The 24,784-nt window shown below is 41.3% G+C and overlaps 1 protein-coding gene across 12 annotated transcripts in view; it reads left to right on the forward strand.

Annotated features, from left to right (window-relative positions):
• The window catches only part of PPP2R2B (protein phosphatase 2 regulatory subunit Bbeta), a 520,898-nt gene that overhangs the window by 205,435 nt on the left and 290,679 nt on the right, over positions 1–24,784 (forward strand). For 3 of the 12 annotated variants that reach the window (XM_074379708.1, XM_074379710.1, XM_074379703.1), the window contains one exon: positions 2,873–3,066. The exons of 4 other annotated variants lie outside the window; for them this stretch is intronic. In XM_074379708.1, the coding sequence (XP_074235809.1) occupies positions 2,873–3,066 (194 nt within the window). Of the gene's footprint in view, positions 1–2,872; positions 3,067–3,209; positions 24,781–24,784 lie in introns of those variants that run through there. 5 more of the 12 variants (XM_074379744.1, XM_074379749.1, XM_074379740.1 and 2 more) reach the window with 3 other exon arrangements.

The following is a 24,784-nucleotide window of genomic DNA, read 5'->3' on the forward strand; positions in this document are numbered from 1 at the left end:
GATATTCAGCAATTTATTCATTTGTTTAAGAAATGTTTGTCTCCAACAAATATAATTAAGCATCTACTAAGTGCCAGTTAGTCAATATGAAAAATCTAGTGAGGCCAGGCACCATGGCTCATGCCTGTAATCGCAGCACTTTGGAGTTTTAGACCAGCCTGGCCAACATGGCAAAAAACTCGTCTTTACTAAAAGTACAAAAATTAGCTGAGCACAGTGGTGGGCACCTGTAGCCCCAGCTACTCAGGAGTCTGAGGCAGGAGACTTGCTTGAACCTGAGAGGCGGAGGTTGCAGTGAGCTGAGATCGTGCCACTGCACTCCAGGCTGGGCCACAGAGTGAAAATTCCTCAAGCACAGCCTGGCCAATGAGCCTGGGCCTACATGATTCATCACACAGCTCTGTCCCAATCTAGCCCATGATTCAGAAAGATAAGGAAGAAATTTTCCCAAATACTATTCCAAGGCCTCCTGAAACGATTTAAGGTCATTCCAACTGAAGGCACAATGTCTTCTCATCATTTTGATTCACTAAGAGATGAACTTAGCTTCCCCGCCCCCACTCCACCCGCCCTCCACCCCACCCCCCACTCCTACTCCAAATTATGCCAATCTCCAAGAGAAGCTGGACTGTGTAACTACAAAAGGACTGAATGTCAGACCTTGATGATAGATGCATCTCATCCCATGGAAGAACCAGCCAGGACAACTGGTACTGAAGCAGATTAAATCAACTTGTACCTGTCTTCACCTGTTACTAAAATTTCAAATGTGGATTTCGAACAAACAAGTGTGTAAGCCTTAACCACCAGATGAAAATAAAATGGAATACGTTGAACGTTGAACTCCTCCCCCACCTACACATACACACAAACAAAAACTATGTCAAGGAACATTTCTACTCTTTTTCTCCCAGAGATACGCAGTCACTTTCTGAAGATGGGGATGATGCCATTTTCCATGTACCAGAAGTCTCCATACTGCATGGAAATCTAATAACAATTCCCAACATCAGTAAAGGACTTGTTTTTCCATTTTTTTGAACTTCAAATACTTTCTAAATTGTGTTAGTTGAAGCATTGTGTGTATATAATTAACTCATAGGTCCCTCTGGGCTCATCTAAGCTAAACTTGTAGAGCTTAACTGAGCAAGACATTTGCTGATGTTTCTCTCTGCAGTGATACCCATTGAAATGAATACCCTCTGCAAGATGAAACCTAGGAAATGTCTTTTCCAAATTGGCTTTCTAGTGATCGGGGTTGATTTCTTTTCCAAATTGGTTATCTAACGATTTGGGTTACTTCATTAAATGTTTTTGGTTGTTTCATAATAATGATGATTTTATTTTCTTTCATAAGTTGAGTTTGAAATTTGGGAAAACATGGGTGGGGGTGGAATTCTCCATTTTTTTCCTAATTGAAGTGGGAAGACAGGTCTTTTTTCCTTATTAACTGGTTACCTGAAAATCCCCCCCGGGTAGCAGTGGCTCCCTGGGCACAGGGCTCTTACGCTTATGTTGCTGTGCTTCAATGTATCTTCCATGCTGAGAGCAAATGGAAGGTGTTCCTGCATGAGTAAAAACTAACAGAGGGGCTGCAGTAATTTGTCCAAAACGAAGTGCAAAGGGCAAGGGAGAGTGGACTTTTTCAGACTGACCCTGTTGACTGCATTCATAACTCAGTCATGTGCTCTCCTCCACCTGTGCAGACACAAATGCTTTATTGAATACCAGCCTCCTACAGTTAGAAGATATTTAACTCTTAGGAATGGAGGAGTCAGTTAACAAAGTTCCGGCCCCTGCTCTCCCTTCTATTGCTAGTACAGAAGGCTTAAGATAGGCACTGAGCAGCGGTTTCCACTCACTCCTCTTTTTCTGAAGCTTGGAGCCCCAAACCTTATCCTTTAACTTCACCAAGGGACCACATGCATCATATAAGGGTGAGCAAAAGGGTCCTGGATGTAGACTTCCTGACTATCCAAAGGAACCTACTTCTCTTTGCTGTCCTCAAGTGCAGGTGTCCGGAGAAAGGCAGTGAGCTAGGGGCTCTAAGGTGCCAGCGTAGACACGGCCCTTAGCTGAGTGGCCCGAGAGGGGAGGAGGTTGGGAGAGCACGTCTATGCGTTCCACATGAACCTGCAAGCTAGCTGCTTGCTGCCCAGGTGCCGGTTCGCGGCTGCATGCGCCCCACTGCAGCAAAGAGCAGCCGCAGCCTCTGCCTCGGCCACCACCGCTGCTGGGAAAGAGTCCTGGGGCTGCTGACGCGGTTGGGAGGAGCCTCGCCTTTAATGCACCAGCCGCCTCCAGCCTCCTGCAGCAGCAGCAGCAGCAGCAGCAGCAGCAGCTGCGAGTGCGCTCGTGTGGGTGTGAGGGTGAGTGCGCTGGCGCCGGCCGCAGCGCCCTGCCCAGCTCCCGCCAGCTTCCCTACCCCGCCTGCCGGAGCCGCCCTCCCGTGGGACCAGCACCCTCATCCCGGCCAGGCAAGCCTGAATCCTGCCCCTGCCATCTCGCCACTGCAGCTCCGGTCCAGAAAGGCACCATTTTGTCGCGGCTGCCCATTCTCCCAGGGGGAGGAGGGATCTTTTTTGCATTTTGAAGCGGCTGCCAACGAGGGGAACCTGTTGGGCATCTCCCCAGCCCCGCTTGTGAGCGCCTCCCGGGCCGGCGGGCGGGACCAGACCCCTCGGGGCACGGCGCATCTTGGCACCCGGAGGCAGCGGAGGCAAGCGCAGCATCCTCGCTGGGAATTGGAGCTGGAGTGAGCGCACCGCGCGGGAGGAGCCGCCGCAGCCTCGCAGAACCCGAGTGGAGGAGGTGACAGCTCCATTGCCGGGTTTTTATTTTTTTTCTCTCCGCCTCCCCGTCTCCTCCTCAGGCTCGGACCATGGTGCAGTCCCACTGGCTCCCCTGCCCCCCTCTCCTGTGAGACTGGCTGCGGGGAGGGATCATGGATACTTGTCTGCCGGCTTCTGGTTCCCACGCAAGTAAGCCTGCTGTCAATGGAGGAGGACATTGATACCCGCAAAATCAACAACAGTTTCCTGCGCGACCACAGCTATGCGACCGAAGGTAACGCCAGCCCCGCCGCATTCCGCCGCTGGGGCCGGGCGCAAGTTGCGGATCACTGTGCTTCGCGGGCAGCCCGGCGCGTAGTGGCGGAGACTCCTCCGGGCCCCGGGGCTGGGGCGGGGGCTCGGCTGGCCCCGGCAGCCGCCTGTGCGCCCCGCATCCATCCGGGCTCCGTGAGGCGAGCCCGGCGTTCAGCAGCAGGTGGACCCGGCGCCCACAGGAGTTAAAATGGCCCTCAGGGATTAGGCTTTTCAGGGTGGGGCTCTCGCCCGGAAAGATGACCCCAGGAAGGCAGATGACCCCTCCCCCAAGATATTTGCAGGGGTCTTGGGGGGAGATAAAAAAGGAGGGGCCCAGTAGGACCTTGGTCCCCCCTCCCTGAGCGAAACGATGTTGTGTCTCACAGTGGCTACAGGGAGGGCATGGTTTCATTTCCTGCCCATTCATCTCCCCGGTCGGCCAGGTTACCTGCTCAGACAATCAAAATCCCAAAAGGCCCTTTGCAAACGGGAGAACCTCTTTCCTTTTGGAAGTGTATTAGCAAAAATAAAAAGGTGGCTGGAGAAATCGTGCTCTGGCGGCCAGCGAATGAGGCTGACACGTGGGGCGAGCAACGCGGTCGGTGGGGCCTTTAAAAATCACCATTATGAATTCTGCAGCAGTAGTTTCTGCTGAATCAACAGCCAGCAGAAAGCAAGAGGGTTCAGCAGGCTGAGCTTTGCCAAGAGGTGAAATTGTCTTCTCTCCCTCTCTCCCAGCTTGCTCTGACATTTAGCCCTAGTGATCTGCGGGCAGGGAGGGAAAGTCAGCAGGTGGAATCTCATTCTGCCTTTTGTGTGTGAATAGAGAGTAGAGGCATCCCCCCCGCCCCCACCGCCAAGCCAAAACTTTTGCATTTTTGCTTTCATTTTCTACCTGTCGGCCTTTATCCTTAGCCAGTCATATTAAGTGTTACATTACCACATTGTAATATCCACGCGAGAAGACGTATGTGGAAGTGCTTTCGGACAATGTTGCAAGGAGTGTTAATTTAAAATTATTATTCTTAGATGCTAAAATTTCTGTAATGTTTAATTGAGTTAATATTTAAATCAAAAGATGCCTAGAGAAATGTGATGGGGGGGAGTAAAAGGGTTCAAGCTCTGAAAGACATAAAAAGATACACACACATCTGGGGGCAAAGGTGGCATCTTCTATAAACATCTCTGGAAGTTCTAGCTAGAAGGAATGCCTAGTGCTATTGAAAGTATATTCTCCATTTGTCATCATTTTTGGAGAGCATCAAGCCTAATAAGCCCATAGTGCTAGACAGATAAAGCAGGGTTGTAAGCTCTGGCCTCTAGGAGCTTAGAGATGGCTTTCAAGATGTGCAGACCATCCCTCCACTAAACAGAGCACCATACTTACCAATTCTTTTTCTGCACGTGATGGCAACCTGATTGTAAGATGTTCTCCCTCAGTCTTAGTGCTTTGTCACTGACTCAGTGACCTGATAACATATGACTGACTCTGTATCTAAGCATGTCATCCAAGAGAGAAGTTGCCTTGAGTCTGTTGGCTTATGGGGGAATATTTCTTTCTGTTTGTAACTACAAAGAGAGCCGCCTTGTGTTTTCCTGTATATTACATTATGCAGGCAAGTGAAACTTAGCAAGCTGAGAAAATGCCCGAAGTGGAGCTATGTGTATAGGAGTGTCAATCGTGAAGAAATCAGTTAAAAATGACATTATTGCTTTCAGGGCCCTGGATATTACCTTTGTTCTTAGTTTTATTGCATTTTTGAAAAATCTGACTCTGGATAGAATAACTAGGTTCATATAGTCAAAAATTAAGATATGAGTTTATAGCAATGAGCTTTCTGACATGTAAGAATCAACCTCTCAGATTTCTTTCTGTTTCTCAAACACACACACACACATACTAAATGCACTCAAAACTAGCAAACCTTTATTTCACAGTAGCTTCCAGGTTTTAAAATCTGATCTTAGAGAAGGTATGGAAATAAAAGAAAAATATAGCTTAAATGATGTAAATACCAGAAGTTGGATAGAGCAAGAAGTTCTCTATGGTTTTGACCTATTTGTTTCAGGGAAGATTCATGCAATTTTGCTGCCAGAGGGGGAAGAGTCCTCCAATACCTTAAGACGTGTTAGCATACCTTGAAAGAGCACCAGATCAAAAGAATCTTTGTTAAAATTCTCCTCCCTGGGAACTTGCCCCAAAAGTTTTCTTCCCCTTTATGAACTTATATCCACTTACTGGGTGGGAAATTAGCTTCTAGGTCCTTCTATAGATCTTGCTTTTCTGTTTCTTTTAATATTTCTACAGTTTCCTCCTACCTGCTCGGTTATGTCAGATTGTTCTTTTTTTTTCCCCTCCAAAATATCTCCTTACATGTATTTCTGAATTTTTCTTCCATTTGCTCAGATCATTCCACATTGCAGTGTTCTATTTAAAGCTGAAAGATTTTTGCTGTGTAGTTAGTGTGAAGGACTCTAAACTCAATTTGCATTGTAAGTGGTGGCTGCAGGCAAGTTCATCCAGCTAAGAGCAATGCAAATGCTAAAGGACACTTTCACCCAAGCTCCCCTCTCTCAGTCTCCTCTCTCTCTCTCTCTCTCTCTCTCTCTCAAAATAATGCATGATGGCAGCATTTATTAAATAAATTTCCTAGGACTCTTTTTTTTTTTAATTCTGAGCATGAAAATTACTGCTCTCCCCTACCTTTCCCTATCCTTCCTCCTCTTTTAAAGTTAACATCTTTGAGCATCTTCTATGTTCCAAATACATAAAGTGCTGAGCTCTTTATGTATAGCATTTCAGTATATCTAAACCCTGTTAAATGGATGTTGTTATTTCCATTTTCAAATAAGGAAACTGATGCAACCGAGGACTGGAGATGTTACCAATTTGCCAAAAGTCACACAGTCAGTGGAAAACCTTGCCAACTCAAGCCAGTGTCTGAAGGCCAGGTTCTCCCACTAGGAAATTCTGCACTGCTTCATTTTCCTTTAACTATCAGCTCTTACTATGGGAAAGATTGCAATGGTTTTATCTTGGTGTGTAAGCCATGTTTCCATCTGGCATAAAATCCTTTGCAGGGATAATTTGAAGTGTGTGTATGGGGTTATATATGAGGAAGGGACTTGGGTGGGTTGAAATTTCCCACAAAAATAAAGTCAACACAACGGTTTGATTGGTTTCTTTCTTCTTTTTTTGATACGAAACTCCAGGTTTTCTAACCAAGGATTCGTCTCTTAAATCTATTTGTGGGTTTCCTGCTGTATTTTTAGGCTTCTGTTAGAGCCAAGTAAAACCCTATCTCCATTACAGCAGTCTGTGAGTTTTCTAGATTAATCTTCCTACTTTCAAATGGGGCCACAGACTGAATATTCTACATAGATGGGGTGTTTTAAAATAACTGCTCTGTTCTCAGTTTCCTTAGCTGGAAAATAGGACTAACAATAGACCCCATGCCAAAGAAAAATTATTTGATACAGAGAAAGTACTCAAGCACTTGGGACATGACTAATACAAAGCCCAGCGTTAATTCACTGTAGCTGTTATTATTACTTAATGTACTTGTTGGTTATATTCTGGCAATAAGTGGGTTCCATCTTCCCTCAGAAGCCTTTTTTAAAAACTATCTTGTTTATACATATTAAAGGAAGAATCAGTTTACTTTTTTGAGTAGCTCCTTTCAATTATTGATTCATTCGGCCTTTTATTCCTTCAACAAACAGTGAGGTTTTGCAGAAGGGATACAGGATGTTCCAGTACAGACATGGTCTCTGTCCTCACAGATCTTTCAACCTAGCAGAGGAGATAGTATTAGACAAATAATTTTGCAAATAAATATATAGTTACCAATTGTGGTAAGTGATACTTAGGAAAGGCACAAGGTGCCTTGGGGTCATAAGGTAGAAAGGTGGATCTAATTTAGATTAGGCGTTCAAGGACAGCCTCTTAGAGACAGCTGAAGCTGAGAACTAAAGGATGAATCTGCAATTAACAAGAGCTGAAAGCATTTTAGGTAGAAGGGACAATAGGTACAAATGTTCAGAGAGATCAAATAGCCTGATTCAAGGAATGGAAAGATGACTATGGCTGGGAGCAGGGAGAAGAGTGACAAATATGGGACTGGAGTCTGCAGTTCATTTTAGAATGTACCAAAAGCAAGAAAGATTAATGCTAGGATAGAGGAATGGATAAATGAATAGACATATGATAAAGCAAGTATAAATGCTTAGGACTAAATCAAGGTAGTGAGTCTATGGATAATTACTGTATTTTTTTTTTTCCAATTTGCAGTCTGTTGGATTTTCATAATAAAATGTTGGGGTAAAAAAGACTGGAGAACTATTCAGGACCAGATCACATCAAGCCTTGTAGACCACAAGGAGTTTGGACTCTCTCCAGAGATGAATGGAAAGCCATTAAGAGATTTCTATGGAGGAGATGGAAATATGATCAGATTTGTTTTTTTTATAAGCTTAGTCTGGCTACTGTGTAGGATGGGGTTAGAGATCCAGGCATGTAATGAAAATTGAGAGATAATTAGGAGGTCATGGTGTGCTCCAGGATGGTGGCAGCAGTAGAGATGAAGAGAATTAGATGGATTTGAGATACGTAATAGAGAAAGAATGCATAGGACTTAGTTGATATGATTGGGTGCAGATGGAGAAGGTGATATCAAGGATGACTCCCAGAATTTTGTCATGAAAATGGATGCATAATGGGGCTTGTCACTGAAAGGGCAAACAGACTTTGAAAACTGATTAGTTTGAGAAGCCTGTGAGACATCTAGTTTCACAGTGAAACTTCACAAGTAGACAATTGGATTTCTGGGTCTGAAGCTCAAGAGAAAAGACCTGGAATAGATAATAAATTTGAGATTAAACATCACCAGCATATGAAAGGTACTTAAAACTGTATGGATAGATGAGATACCTCAGATAAGAGCATTTCAGGGCAAAATTTGAAACAATGAGTGAGAAATTACAAGGAAGTACATCTTGGCTTGGTATGAAGACATCATAACAAAAAAGTACCTCACAATAGAACAGGGCCTTAGTGAGCATAACTAACCACACACTAACATTATTCAAGTAATACTATGACATATGACCATTTCTCAGCAATGTGGTAGAATAAGAAGAGTCCAGTCTTGGATGAGTTGAGTTTAGAGGATCTCCAAACTTCAGAACTGAGTGATTAGTGAAATGCATTAGCCTTTTAGGGCCACAGAGAATAAAAGTGAGAAAGTAAAGCTTCCTCCTTCATCCACCATTCCATATATGCTCCAGAAAGAAGGAAGTTGTGCTGAATAAGGCTGGAAAGGTACATGAAAATGGCTTTTGATATGAAGATGCTGGGAAGGCATTGAAAAAATAAAAGGAGGTAGTGTCATATGATAGAGAGCTGCTTCATAGTTCCTTAAGTTGCTTTGGTATTTGTATGCAAATGCCATATCAGAATGCTATTTCCAATGCATATGGATGAACGTTTGAACTCTCCACTGTTCTCAGAGAAACCTGAAATGGGAGGTGAGAAGAGCTGCCTTACACTTTTATAAATGACCTTTCTGGGGATGGGGAAATGTTCTGCTACTAAATATAATAACCAGAATGCATTGAAAATCACTAGCAAGTATTTATTATTAGCATCCAGGTCCCCAGGGGCAATCCCAAGCCCTTTATGAGTGTTAGTCAGAAATGTACCAGTAAACCTGGGATGAATAATATTAGGCCAGTCCTGTCAAAATATTGGTAATGCCAAATGAAAAGAGCACAGCTGTAGACTGACATTCCAAGACTTTGGTGTTTGCATGCAAGAAGAAATAAGGGTCCAATTTAGACACTTAGCTGAGGGAAAGGAACTAAGGTATTATGAGTACTGTCTATTCTGGGCATTTTCCTAGGTATTTCTTATGTTTACTCATTTAATCACCTTCAACAACCCAGAAAGAATGGTTGCATTAACCCCATTTTTAAAATAAGACATTTCAAGGTACAGAGAACCAAAGAACTTGTGTAACAAACACATGTGTATTACAAACATACTCACTTGTAAGTGGCATAACCAGATTAGAGCCCATGACTGTGTGGTTCTAGGCACATGCTCTTTGCCCATCCATGCTTCTCAAGATCTTTTGGGAACATGCAAGTTGTGTTCCACTCTCCACGTATATCCCCTTGGTGCCTACTTGGTGCTGCTGGATTCACTTGACCCATCTTCTCCTAGCACAGCAGTGCACATCTCTGGGCCTTTTCCATTATCCCACAGGGAGGGAGCTGAATTATCCGACCCAGTAACAGAATCCTTAGCTGACTTGCTCCTGTAGATTTCTTCTGTTCTGTAATAAGAAAAGAAAAAAAATGTTATGGAATTGAGCAATCAAGATGTGAGAACTAGCTAGAGTTGTTTTTTTTTTTTTTTAATAGCTTTCTCCATCTCACTCATCCCCCATGTAGGACAGTAACCATGCAGCTCCTGGGCTGAGCTGAGATGGGCCATCTAGGCACCCACTCTCTCCAGCTCATGACAACTCATATAGTTGCCTGGGCCACAGCAAGAGGAATATGACAGAGGCAGCTGTGGGATGGCAGATGTCCTTTTGCACGTAAATATGAAGATATTTGGCCAGAGTGGATCTCCAGCTGGTTCCCCTCATCTTCCATTAATAAGAAGATGAGTTTTCTTTCACCCAACTTGTCATCTTACCACCAAATTTCCTTCTTTTGCCTCTCCAGTAAAACTCTAGAATCAGGATGAAAGTCAGCCCCAATAAAACTATCTCACAGAAAGCACAGATTATTTTTATAAGTCCACTAGGAACTTTGTCAGAAATAACCCAGGAACACTTGAGTTCTTCTGCTCCAAGTTCACTGTGGAAAGAGTTAATAGTGGGAAATCTTAATAGTCAATGTTCATAGCTTTCTTTGGAGGAAGGGTCATCCTGGGTATTGTGAAGGGGAGTGTGCATATACAGAGGAAGTCAGACTTTCACTTCTGTGCTTTAGAAGTAAAAGATTTGATTGCTTACAACAAATGTTAAATGAAGGGGGGTCTTTGGGTAAGGGGAAAAATGATGTATGGAGTTTAGGAATCTAGAGGGGCCCCTATGAACAGGTTTTAACATGAGAAGGATGGTATCTGTTGGATGGAGTGTGTTACCTGTGGGAGGATGTGTTTCAGTTGTACTGGCTTTTGCGCTTGGTGTGTTAGTCAGCTCAGACTGCATTTAAAAAAAAAAAAGCCACATACCAGGTTTCTTAAACTATAGAAATTTTGTTTTCTCACAGTTCTGGAATCGGAAAGTCCAAGATCAAGGTGCCAGCAGGGTTGGTTGTTTCTGGTAGAGTCTCTCCATGTATAACCATTTTCTTGCTGGGTCCTCATGTGGCCTTTCTCCTATATGCAAGTGTGAAAAGAGAGAAATCTCTGCCACTTTTTTCTCTTCTTGTAAGGGCACCAGCCTTATAAGACCTTATCCTTATGGCCTCATTAATCTTAACTATCTCCTTAAAGGACCTATCTCCAAATACAGTCACACTCTGAGTTAGGGCAGGTGTCCCCAAACTATGGCTCTCGGCCCCTGAGGCCATTTATCCAGCCCCCTGCTGCCCTTCAGGAAGGGGCACCTCTTTCATTGGTGGTCAGTGAGAGGAGCACAGTATGTGGCGGCCCTCCAATGGTCTGAGGGGCAGTGAACTGGCCCCCTGTGTAAAAAGCTTGGGGACGCCTGAGTTAGGGCTTCAACATATAGATTGGGGTGGACGAGGGTACAATTTGGTCCATAACGCTGGGGAACTGAAAACCTTCTCCATCAGGCATTGCTTATCACACTGCTATGAATCCTTGTTAAGTAATGAACCTTAAGTGGTCACAGAATGGCAGGCCACCTCCTCCACTTAATGTAAAGGGATCAGCTTTGTGTCCCTCTACAGACACACAAGGATATAGAGGGTAGCAAAGCTGTAAATGTCTCTACTGGGGAATATTGCACCAAGATGCTGCTGGGAGTTCCCAGTAGTCTAAGAGACAGAACTTGGGTGCCTAAATACAAAATGCCACCAGGAAGGGCTTTACCAGCAGGGAGAGCTGCACAGGAAACTCAGTGAGACTGACATTGCTCATGTAGCTTTGTAGAAGTCAGGTTAGGGCTAGAGACACTCAAGTTGGGAGGTCTGTTGGTTCATGCCAACCGCACTATTGCCATTCACATTTCCCTCTGCCTTTATGTTTTTAAGTAGAATAGTACTACATTCTTTCTTACTTAAAAGGATTCAAGCATGATAAGTAGATAAAGCATGACTCACCTCCATCCCATGCCCATCCTAGTCTCCTACCCAAAGGTTACAATTATCAGTAGTTGGTAGATTTCCTCAGAGCCGTCTTTCTATTCATACATTTAAATATATGTGTACAGGTATATCTTTGGGGAGGATGTTTGCATGAATGAATACACACTGCCTGTTTTATTTGCACTTTGTTCTCCTACTTAGTAATATTCCTTCAAGAGCTTTTCATATCAGAACATCAACATCTGTCTTGTGCCTTTTAATGGCTGCACAGTGCTCCACAGTATGACTGTACCAAAGTTTATTTAGTAGTTCTCTGTGGAAAGAAAATTGTTTCCAGCTTTTATGTTACATAAAATGCTGCAGTGATTATGTGTGTATATGTGTTTTTGTTTAAATGTTCCCCTTCCTGATTTTATTACCCTTAAAGTTGAGATGACCATTCCCATTTCTTAGCAAAATGGCAAGAAAAAAATCAGAAATCTCTTGTCTTCTGTTTGTTTTCTGTGTAATCTTGGATCAGCCATTTAAACTCAAGAACCTGAATTTCCTAATGTAGAGAATGAGGATACCTGGCATATCTATTTATATGTGCCCAGTACTGTGTCTTCCAAAACCATTGTGGATTTGAGTGTTAATAAATAATAATGATCGCTGGTAGTTACGGAGGGCTTTCTGTGTGCCAGGTACAGGCTTTGAGCTTTAAAGTATTTTGCTCATGTAATCCAATTTAATTGTATAGGCTGATACTGTTCTTATCCTCCTTTAAATGAAAAGTTAAAGCAGAATGATATGATTACTAGTCCATTGTTGCACAACAGTGAGTAAAACAGAAGTCACATCCAGGTTTGTCTGATTCCAAATCACGTATTCTTAAACTTGGCAAAAATTCTTCACAATAGAGTATGTGAACACCCTATTTAAAAGCAGAGTTATGATGTTGAAAAGATGATTCATTTTTCTAAAAAAATATTCTTCTGAATAAATCAATACAAGGGTCCGATTTCTACCAAGGATTTGAAAATGAACTGAGGGAAAATGGGAAGGCAATGCAGTATTGTAAACACTAATATGGAATGCACATCGCAAGACCTGGGTAGGATTCCAGTCCTGCCACCATAATTAGTCACTTTTACTCTCTGGGCTTCAGTTTCCTAATCAACTATAATAAGGTTGAAGATGGGGGAGGGAAGACATGCTCTCTACAGACTTTTCTGACTCTTAGTTTCTATGAGGCATTATTTCTGTATTTGTGATCATCTAGATCTCTTTGGCATGTTCTGATGTTCTGCTCAGGGGTGAGACAGGGAAAACACAGGAATAGGCTTTAATGACTCCAGAACTTCCAGGTCTGGCTGTACTTCCTGATGGGTCCGAGCATCCTTCTGGCAAGAAGGCTCTGGTGCAGCCAAGAGGTGGAGCCAGACAGGGAAACTTCTCTTTGCCAAAAGCTGCTGCAGATGGAGGAGCCAGTCTGTCTGGGCAGCCATGACTTTGAGAGGAGCCATTTGGCAAAGTTGTTGGCAGGAGCTGCCTTGCAGCATGAATGCTGGAGACAGTCCTGGGCTGGAGTGAATCAGGGATGCAGCAAAGGTGGCTGGTGGAACAAATAACCATCTGGTGAGCAGAGCACTGCTCATCTTGCCACACTGACGGGGAAGAGCAAGTGCCAGTCAATGAGGTTAAGCTCTCAATGACATGATCTGACAGGCACAGTAGCATTTCTCTCCTGCTATTCTATACTCCATGGAGGGGATTATAAACTCCAAGGGAACGTAGTTCTTGCAGAAACCAGAAAGGCTCCAATTTCTTCCATTATTACAAAATAGGAAAAAAAATTTACCAATTCAAACAAAAATTACTTATTGCCAAGTGCTATGTAGGATGTGCTGGGTCATATGGTGAAGTATAAGAATATAGTCTTGTTCTCAAACATCTTTCCATCTATTTGGGCAAGTGTCACTCAGTCCTTCTCAAAATGTAATTAACCACAGAAGCCAGGGTGCGTGAGACTGTGTCCTGTTTATCTCTCTAATATCATGAAGTGGCTGAGGTGGTAGAATCAGAGCCCACCTGGCTCTAAACCCACCGCTGGCTGTGCTAGTTCTGTGGCCTTGGGCAGGTCATTTCATCTTGCTGAGTGTTTTCTTGCCTACAAAAATATGGCAGGGGACTAGGCAACGTGTTATTGTTTATATGTGAGAAATAAACAAATACAAAAGAATGCTTCTACTCCATGCATCTGAAACCAAGTTGACAGTGAACTTCAAAAGTTAGGGGAAGGAGTCATAAAAAATAATATACCAAATTTACTAATTTCAAAGAAAGGCCTGATGAAGAATCAAGACCTCACCTTTGAGTATGGATCTGCTGATTGAGGGTGGTAACATTTTTCTTGCACGAACCATACCCCAAATGACAAACATCATGCCCAATTTTGATTTCCGTGAGGTTAAATAAGACCATAAATATCACAGAAGCAATCTTACTACAGAATTCTCCTAGATTCTTATAATTATTCCCAAATTTTTATATCTCCTACTTTTAATTTGACAATGCTTTGTCAAGTCTTTTGAAATTCTTCAGCTTACTTTTCATATAAAACAATCATCCTTTCTTTTCACACTATTCTCATCACCTTCCATACTATTTAATTAAATAACAAGTATAACTGGCATCAGGAGATTTGGAAACAAACACAAATGACTCTCAGTAAACATGCAGCTCAACCTGAAAAAGCAGAAGTGTGCCTATGTACCGGAGATTAGCCTACTCAATTAACTGTGAGTATTTATAAAGCATGTTGTAGGCCGGTTTTACGGAGGGAATGGAAGGCTTTTTTTCATTTTGGAGAGTCAGCTCCTTGGAGGTCTGTTAAAAGGACTTCTGCTGTAATGATAATGAAGAGGAAGAGCCACTGTATACTGAGTGCCTGCAATGTAGCAGGAATCGGGTTAAGGATTCTGCAGGTACTCTGTGATATACTATGTATCATGTATCCACGGTACACTATATATGATGTATATATGATATAGATGCCTGTGTGTGCATATATACGTGTGTTTATGCATGTATGTATCTATGTGTGGATATATGTAATTTAAGCTTCACAACAACCCTCAAAAGTCTGTACAATTAGAGTGGAATTAGGTGAGACTTCAGATCTTTTTCACCATTGTTTATTCACCTCCTAGTATAGCATTTGTGGAAAAAGCACTCATTACACACTTATGGAGTGAAAGAGAAAACAGATTTCTACTTTACTGATGGTAAAACTGAGGCTTAGAGAATTTGTATCATTTTTCTTAGTATCAATTGGCAAACCTAGGACTTGAATGCAGGTATGTCTGACATAAAAATACATGTTCTTAAAAGCAAATTGAGGTACGATACAATAATTTTTCTGTACAAAGTTCTTAGAAATATACTTTGGAGCTCATATTGCCTAAGAATATCCTAATAGGATGAAACTTTGGTATTAACTTCATCATGTAAAAGTATGTCGATGTTCTGGAATAACAGTCAGTAAACTTTTCCTGCAAAGGGCCATTTAATAAATATTTTAGGCTTCGTTGATCATAGGCTCGAGTAGTTTTTGTCCCAACTACTCAATTCTTCCATTATAGTATGTAGGCATGGTTGTATTCTAGTGAAACTCTATTTACAAAATCAAGGAGTAGCCTGTAGACCATCATTTGATGACCCCCATTCTAGAAAAGCACTGGGAACACAGTACTGGTTCAAACAACGTTAATCTTCCAAGTGAGTGGCTTCAGTAAGTGCTAGAGGGAAGCTCACCTCACCAGAAATGGTGAAGTGCAGAAGTGGGGCCTTGGTGGGATGCTGGCAGGTAGAGAGGTGTGGCCATGGCTTTCCTTATTGGAGGCAGAGTCTTGTGTGATGTTAGGAGGCAAAAGTATGCAAGGAAGGTGGCATGTTTTAACATGTGAGCTGGATGTTAGAGATGTAACAGAGTATTTGACAGTTCATTACAGTTCCCACACATAACCATATCCCTTCTAATCAGTGTCTGTCCAATAGTTGACTCAGTAGTCATTTTTAAAACATTTTTCATATATGAGGTACTGTGCTAAAAAACCTAGGTATAAAATTTTTAAAAATCAAGACCCTGTTCTCACAGAGCTTGCATGCTATTAGGAATATATACATTAAAAACACATGTGACTGTGAATATGAAACCTGTTAAAGAAAAAGAAAAATCCTCTATGAGAACAAAGTACATGTTCACTGATGAAAATTTGGACTGTACAGAAAATTCTAAAGAGAAAGTCAAATTTACTTCTAGCTATGCCAGAGACAGTCATTATAAACATTTTTAAGGTACTGTATTTCCTTCCAGACTGTGTGTGTCTGTGTGTGTGTGTGTGTGTCAGAGACAGAGAGAGGTGAATGGAGAACGCTAGAATTATATGCAAAACAGCATTGTATATAGGGTTTGTTTGCTTTTGCCCTAAATACAAACTGTTAGCATTTTTCTATAATATTCTGTAGTTGAACCACACTTTTGCCAGTCACCTAATAATGAAAGTTTAGATTATTTCCAATATTTAATAATTCTGAAATAGATAAGTAATATCTTTGGTTATGTTTTAGACTCTAAATCATGTATTTGGTTATGTTTTAGAACACGTTTCTAAAGGCAGGATTACTGAGTTAAATGGTAAGAACAATTATGTTCCTAGATGATAGGAATAAATGACCTTCTAAAATGGCTGTCCCAAGGAATCGCTTTGTAATTACTGTGTCCCTTTTCCATTTTTGTTCTATGCATATTTTGCTTCCATCTCACGTTGTCACAGATTTTCAAGGTGCTTAAGTTTATCCTAGGGAACTTATATGGGGTGAAAGTCAGAAGAAATTTCATAAAGATATAGCCATTGAATTTTAATTTGATCCCATTGCCCTTCTACCTCCCAAAGCTCCAGGTACTTGGACCATTTCTGAGAGGAGAGGCAGGCTCAATTCTTAGCCTCTGCCATTAAGCACATGGGTGAGTAGTTTGTTCCCTGGGATTCAGTTGCCCACCTATGTTAAATAAAATTACTTTCATGGTTCCAGGGCATCATTTGTAGATGAGTATATGGAACCTGGTGACCCAGAAATGTTAATTTTCTTCAAACTGGTGAGTAGGTAACTTCAAAGAATGATTGACCCAGTATGACAACCAGTGTGGTTGTTTAATGAGCTAGCCTCTCATGGGGTACAAATTTGACATTTCTGAAAGCTGTGCTAACTTTTTTTTTTTTTTTTTTGGTTAATACTATGTGTGGTTGAATGCAATTTCAACCCAGGCAAATCTGAAAAAATTAGACTATAACTATCATTGACTTGAGACTTCCAGACATCTCTAGTCTTCTCCCAAAACTGGCACTATTGCTTAATCTAAATGAAAGTACAAATCTTATAAATTACCACTATGGTTAACATTCTATAGTTGAACCATAATTTTACCAGCCACCTAATGATGGAAGTTTAGATTGTTTCCAATATTTGCTGTAATAATTGTGAGATAGATAAACAATGGCATGACTCTAAATCATCTCTTCAGTTATTTTTTAGAACAAGTTTCTAAAGGCAGGATTACTGGGTCAAATAGTATGAACAATTATGTTTCTAGACAATAGGAATAAATTGCCTTCTAAAATCGCTGTCCCAAGGAGTACCTTTGTAATTGTTAAGGCCTTTTCCACTTGTGTTCTATCCATATTTTCAGTGAGTGATTTTTAGTCCATTTTCAAAGTATATTGGCTGTCTGCATTTCGGCAGTCTTTGGGAATTACAGTTGGGAGTCAGTTTGAGATCCCAATTCATTTGGCTTGAGTATTTATTTAGGACATTGTTCCTCTCTGAAGTGTCTTGGGGTATTGAAATAAAAATATTAAGCTCTTTGAAGCATTTTTAATTTAAAACATTTTATAAAATATTTTAAATGTTGTACACAGAGTAAGCACATAAAATTTAAGGGATGAATGGATGGATGGATGGATAGGTGGGCAATTGAATGGATAAATATTTGTGGTTGTCAGTAGGTGACCCAGTTGCCTTCAGAGGACTGAAAAGGTTAAAGCATCTTCTAGAAACTCCAGGTTTCACTGGAGATTTGGGGGTACAATATTAAAATTACTTTTCATTCTCTTTCTCTTCTGTCTTGGAGCCAAGGGTAGGTGGGATTAATTAGAGTAGCACAGATCTGTAGGGACATGCTTCTTGGAATTTCTCAATGGTGCTAGTTTAAAAGGAGATGATATGAAAGGCAGAGAAAAGCTTCTCTAGAACCTTGAACTATCAGAAGAGATTAGGACAGTTTAGTGCTTCCAACTGACATCTCCTGCAATGACTAATTTCTAATCCCTTTTCCCATTCTGTAGGATTAGCCTGGGTGAAACTGACATACTATGCTTTAGAAGTCAGGACCCTCTGGTCACCTAATAGGATATAGAGGGAAAGTTTTGGGTGCAGTTCCATTTGTGAACAAGATGTATTTTTCAATAGGTTCTCTGACCCCTTGTGGGTCGGAGATCAAAAACTTGCTAAGGACCCACCAAGACCTGAAAATCTGTGTGCACTGTGGAAGAAAAAGAAAAGCAAAAGCAGTCTGATTACCGTATTGTACTTCAGCTGCCAACATGCTTACTCAGTCCTTAAGCTTCCACAGCACAATTTGAGATGGGAATTTTCCGATCAGAATTTTTCCTATAAGTCTGAGAAACTTGGCTTTGAGCCCATTATGCAAGCCAGGGTTTTTTTTCCCCCACAATTACTGGACAAGCAGGTTGCCTTTGAGTCACTCATATGAATGGCCTTGATCTAGACATTGGCACATGCTGAAAAGGCAGAAAAAAAAATCTTACTTTTCTTTGACCCTTTAAGAAGATTAGTCTGTTCACAGTTTTCTCCTGTGCTTATAAATCTTTGTGTTTCCTGCCTGTCCTGTCATCTTCTAAGTTCCTCCCAAGTGATCTTCAAAGCATTGAGGTTAGCTTGTGCTGGGTCCTCACTACTCCAGGCCTTTCCTGCTTCCCTGCCTCTATGTGTGCTGTTTTTTCTTCCCTGGTACCTAAAAGGCCTGCCTCCAGTCCACATTTTTCTGTGAAGTTTTTCCTGAATTCCTGAAGTTCTTTGATCACCACAGCAATCCTATGAGCTTATAGGCATTTTCCCCATTTAATGAATGTGGCAACTGAGGTCCACCTTCAGACAGCTAGCCCTAAAGAGATAGATCCTGCACATCGTCTCCCCAACAAGACAGACACTCTGGGAAGGCAGTCACCACATCTTTGCCTCTAGTTTATCGTACAAAGGACAGTTTGGTTCCTGGCACACAGTTGCTTAGTAAATGGCTTTTAAATTTGATTTCAATTTGAGAGTGGATTAATAGCATTTCTGTAGTTAGGACAGCAGCCAGTTACATATTCTTTTCTTGGGCATTTAGACTTGCAAGTCCCTCTGAACAGGTAAAGCCAGGTTCTCCTACCCCATCTAAGGTTTAAAGATGCAGGGGAGATGTCAAAAGATGTACTCTGGGATTTCTTCAATCACTTGGAAACTGTTGGCTAATTAAGATCATAATTGATTATTTATTCTTTCATTCATTCATGTGTTTATGTGTGTGTGTTCTTTCATTTTTTTAACCATTCAGCAGGTATTTATTAAGTGAAACGTCATTCATGTTATATGAGTTACTACATGATAATATCATTAAGAAAAAGTATGTGAAAGTTTATTAATATCGGCTATGAGGGGGAAGAAGGAAGTCAGAAAAAAATAAACCACTGCTGGGCACAGTGGCTCACACCTGTAATCCCAGCACTTTGGGAGGTCAAGGTGGGCAGATCACTTGAGGTCAGGAGTTAAAGACCAGTCTGGCCAACATGGTGAAACCCCGTCTCTACTAAAAATACAAAAATTAGCCAGGTGTGGTGGAACATGCCTGTAGTCCCAGCTACTTCAGAGGCTGAGACACAAGAATCACATGAACCAGTGAAGTGGAGGCTGCAGCAAGCTGAGATCACACCTCTGCACTCCAGCCTGGGTGACAGAGCAAAACTCCACCTCAAAAAACAAACAAACAAACAAATAAAAAATTCTATATTTTAAAGAAAGTCAAAGTTAGCTTCATCCATGATACAAAGGGCATGTATAGTATGGTTTCTCTTATATAAAATTTTGTTTGTGTACATAAAGAATTCTATGGAAAAGTTGGCTACCAAAATATATTGATAGCTCCGGCTGATGAAATTTTAAGTAACTTCTATTTTTATAATTTCTGTAATGTATGACAGTTTAAACAAATAGATACATTGTTTATATAATAAAAACAACAAAGCTATCATTGTGGTGAGAAACAATTCATGGAGTGTCTACTGTGTGACCAGTCTCTGGGAATCAATGTAGTAAATATCCACCTGAGTTCTTCCTTTTACTTTGAAGACACATTAAAAATTCTTCAAAAGAAAATCAGTTTGAATGTTGGAACAGCAGCGGTCAGTGAATACTGTGACTGTCATACTTATTCTATAGCAAGAATCCTTTTTCAGATCCCTCACCTGAAGATCTAAGTGAAAGGGCTTCGGCAATCAGCCTGGCCCTTAGGTGTATAGCCCCTTTGGTTCTTATGTCTTGACCAAAACAAGAAAGGTAAGATGATATCTCTGACCTCAGCCAATCTTTGTATAAGGGGGCTGAGCGATGGTCTGGATGAGTCAGTGAAAATCAATTGCAATGATGGAAAACCCATCTAAGAAAAAAATGTCCTGGAGCCAGTGGGTCAGAGCCAGCCCCTCTGCACGTGAAAGATTTCACGGTCTGTGTTTATTGACACAGAGGGTGGTTTTAATTACCCTGAAGGAATTTCTGGCATGTTTTGCCAAAGCCAGTCTTAAAATGTTTGATCAGTGGATCAGTGACTATCGGACCTACTGGAGAGGTCTGCACATGGGGCAGTTGGTCAAGTGTAGTGTATTGCAATGAGGCTGTTAGTGACAGAGTATGGGTACATTTTGTCAGAGAAACATAGGAGAATACTACCATCCTCTCATGAGATGATCTTGGCTTTAGAAAGTATGGCTTGTTTTCTGTGTCAAAGGCTTGGTCTCCTTCCTTAGTTTCATGATCTAAGCAACCTCTGCCTCTATTTTTGGTATACTGAAAAGAGAACCTGCATAAGATGGTCTGGAGCCAGAGTTTGAGTGATTGATCAAGCCATCAGTTCAAGCCACAACTAGCTACTTGAAAGAGTAAATACGCTTTTCTAAATTTAATAGGCCCAAGAAAAATGTATATTTAAAATAGCATGATTGCTTTTGTTTTACCTGTTTGTGTTGACCTATAAAACATTTTAAGATGAGAGCTATAAAAGGAAAAGCAGGGTGGTAGCGTCACATCGCAAAGTAATTTTAATCTGCTAGGTACCTTGAGAGGAAACCATTGTCTATGATAAATGTAAAATCACTAGACAAATTGTTTTCCTGATTTTTGTGTCTTTGCTCTTATATCTTTTGGTGGAATCCCTTCAATAAGATGTAAAGACAATAGTGCTAAATACCATATTTTCTTCATCTTTCCAAGGTAAACTTCATGTGGGATTTCCTTTTTCTCCCTACGTAAAACTGTCCTTCATACTACCTCCTTTCTGTGCCATTCTAATCTACAGGCAGGCCACGTTCTACTCTCTAACGTAGACAAGCAAGAGACTTGGCACCTTGAAATTTAAAAAGAAACCCAAAGGTATCTTTGGTAAAATACATTGATTGAGCCCAAGTTGAGCAGCTATTGATGTCCCATACGTTTACATGGTAGTTTTATGATATTCCTTGTTGCTTTCACAGAAAGTTTTCTCAGGCTATTTCATACCAATGTGAACTGATCTGGGAGATTTGCCAAGCTTACTGGCTCTTGACTCCCTCTTTTTAAAAAACGTTGATTTTAGGTTTAGAAGCACATGTGCATGATAGGTAAGCTGCATGTCACAGGGATTTGCCACATGCAGATTATTTGGTTACCCAAGTAATAAACATCCTACTCCCTCTTAACCATCAAAACAACTGATCAAATAGTTCACTTGTCCTTGGTACTACTGACAGTTTTCGATTCTAAAGAATTCCCCCTTCCTCTTGCTTTTAAATTAGTTCATCAGTAAACCAACTTTGCTAAACAGGTTGATACATTAGCAACTAAATATTAGACAAGGAAGAAGTTTCATAAAATAGTAATGTCATCTTACATTTGCAGAGGGGATTTGTATTTCTGCAAAGCATTTTCACAGGTCTTATCTAACCTGCACAACAAACATAAAGAGTAAATTTCCCTTATTCTCATTTTTTCAGTGAGAAAACTGAGACCCAGTGGAGTTAATTAACTTGCCTATGATCACATACCTAGTTTATGGTGGAGAAAAGACTGAGGCTTAGAGACTCTGATGCACAGAAAAGAGCTCTTTCTGTGATACCAGATAAATCACTAAACTCCCAACTAGATGAAATCTTACAGTCTTGGGAAAAAAGTGCATCTGCTTGCTGACTCTTTCTGTAAGGCATTGACCACCAACATTTTTAGCACAAGGTTCTTTGGGTGGAACAACATGGCGTGCCTTCCACCTTTGATTTTGGGGCTTGGGCATGGGTTGTGTCTCATTCCTAAAGTCACTCATTATTACTCTTGCCAAGTGGAAGAGTTTCTGGAACCACATTCCTGGAATCACATTTAAGGTGCAAGCCTTAAAGTGCTAGGGTTTGGTGATACTAAAGATGCAGAGAAGCCAGTGGGTTTAGTTATATTTCATGGCTGTATATTGCACCCAAATATCTAATTCACAGATATCTGCCATTTGGAACAAGCAAGAAAATAGGTAAGAAAAACAACAGATCAATCATCAACACCACCATTCTGATCCCCAGAAACTAACGTAAGGACAGGAAAGCAACATTTACTGAATACTACGTGTGGTTTTTGCCTCATTTCCATTTTATTATGTAAGCAGTGAAATCTTTGGTAAGAATATGGGGCTGGGCGCGGTGGCTCATGCCTGTAATCCCAGCACTTTGGGAGACCAAGGCGGGTGGATCACCGGGTCAAGAGATTGAAACCATTCTGGCCAACATGGTGAAACCCTGCCTCTACTAAAAATACAAAGATTAGCTGGGCATGTGGCACATGCCTGTAGTCCCAGCTACTCGGGAGGCTGAGGCAGGAGAATGGCTTGAACCCGAGAGGCAGAGGTTGCGGTGAGCCAAGATCACACCACTGCACTCCAGCCTGGCGACAAAGTGAAACACTGTCTCAAAAATCAAACAAACAAACAAAAAAAAAAACAAAAAAAAAGAAGATGGGCTCATTACTTACATCCTCTAACTGCAGTTGACCCTATGTAAAGTTAAGACAATAGTAGTGCCGGGCGTGGTGGCTCAAGCCTGTAATCCCAGCACTTTGGGAGGCCGAAGTGGGTGGATCACGAGGTCAAGAGATCGAGACCATCCTGGTCAACATGGTGAAACCTCGTCTCTACTAAAAATACAAAAAATTAGCTGGGCGTGGTGGCGCATGCCTGTAACCCCAGCTACTCAGGAGACTGAGGCAGGAGAATTGCCTGAACCCAGGAGGCGGAGGTTGCCGGTGAGCCGAGATCACGCCATTGCACTCCAGCCTGGGTAACAAGAGCGAAACTCCGTCTCAAAAAAAAAAAAAAAAAAAAAAAAAAAAAAAAAAACCAATAATAGTAACTACTTTCCATGGCTGTAGTGAGGATTAAGTGAGATAATACCTGTACATGGCTAGTTCAGTCCCTGACCCAGATTAAACATTCAATGAGTCATTGGTTGTTTTTAGTATTTTTAGAAGACTTAAGTCGTCATAAGCATTATTTCCACTGGACCACATATACTTTCTACCCTCCCAACCATAGGGTTTAGAATTATATGAAAAAAGTAGTCAAGAAAACAGACTCTAGACATGACTGGGTTTGTATCCTGGCCCCATCACTTGCTAGTCCTTGGACAAGTTATTTAACTTCTCTGAACCCAGATGCCTCATCTGTAAAATGAAGACAGCAATGTTTAATCTCATAAGGTTATTGTAAGTATTAAAAATGACAGTGCCTGTAATGTGTTCAGGACAGCCCCAGGAACACAGTAGGTAGTAATTGCTAAATAAGGTTGGGCTGTATTTTCATTAATATTAGTAGAGTTATGTATATGTCTTAAGATATTATTGTTGCAAGATAGTTTTTTTGGTTACAAAACAGAGGACAAATAAGTTAACACAACCTTAATCTTTGATCTAGTATCAGTACTGGCTGGTGGTGATTTGCTCTCTTTTAAATAACAAACATAATCTCTTGGGATGGATTCTTGTGTCAATCTAAACAATCTGCTACCTTTTTCTGAATATGAAATGAAGCATTGAGGAAACTAAAATTCATTCTCTATGCACCATCAGTTGGCTAGTTTTTAAAGATAGTAACTTTAAGATACTAAAAAAATAATGAATTAATTATGAACTTTTTGTTCTATATTAGTGGTATGTTGAAAGTTCCCACTAAGGCCTAATTTGTTTTTTGCTAATCTTACGTATTTATTTTGACTATTTCTTTTATTACTTTATTCAGAGCTTCTCATAGTGTATAACCTTATACCTTTGAACACTTGCAGAGAAAGAGGCCTATTTCTAACCAGTGAGGTGACTTGCTCATGCTTCTGAATAGTTCCTATTGTATAAAAGTTGTTGTTCACCAGAGCATTCTCTTTCCCCACTGCTCCTAGCCCTGCACCATAAAACCTTAAGCCAAATGCTGAGTATCCCATCCACAGTACCCCACTTTGACTATATCAAGCCAGCCCTCACTACAGCCTCTTCAAAACTCCCTAGACGCCACACAGCAGCTGTTTTCAAACTTTAATGAGCATTAGAATCACCTGACGTGTTTGTTAAATACAACCTTCTAGGCTCCACCTCTTTGAGCTTAGAACAGATCTAGAGACCTGTGATAGGGCCTGAGAGTGACTTTTTTTCAGTTTCTCAGGTAATCCTGCTGCTGCTCCTGATCAGAAGCAACACTTAGAGACTCGAGGTTCTATGTCTGTATTCTCAAGTGAGAAGCAGTCCACTTGAGGTCGAGGGAGCTGAGGCCAAGGAGCTTTTACAGTGTTCATTGTGCTACCTTGTTAGCCTGGACTTTGACGGGCCAGGAGCAAACTCCCCCAAAGAGATGGTAGGGGGTATGTGGGAGTGTGTAAATGCACCTGTATATTACCAAAAGTTGAAGCATCACAACCTCTTGGAGTCTGGATCTGAACCCCATGTTTGTCACAGGAGCCAAGGGAGAACCCAAGACAGAGAATAGTGGCACAATAATGAAGCATGAATTATCCAGACGAAAACACCTATGGAAATAAAGGTAT

Source organism: Saimiri boliviensis, chromosome 1 (genome assembly GCF_048565385.1).
Source record: "Saimiri boliviensis isolate mSaiBol1 chromosome 1, mSaiBol1.pri, whole genome shotgun sequence".
In the NCBI taxonomy this organism is placed as follows: Eukaryota; Metazoa; Chordata; class Mammalia; order Primates; family Cebidae; genus Saimiri; species Saimiri boliviensis.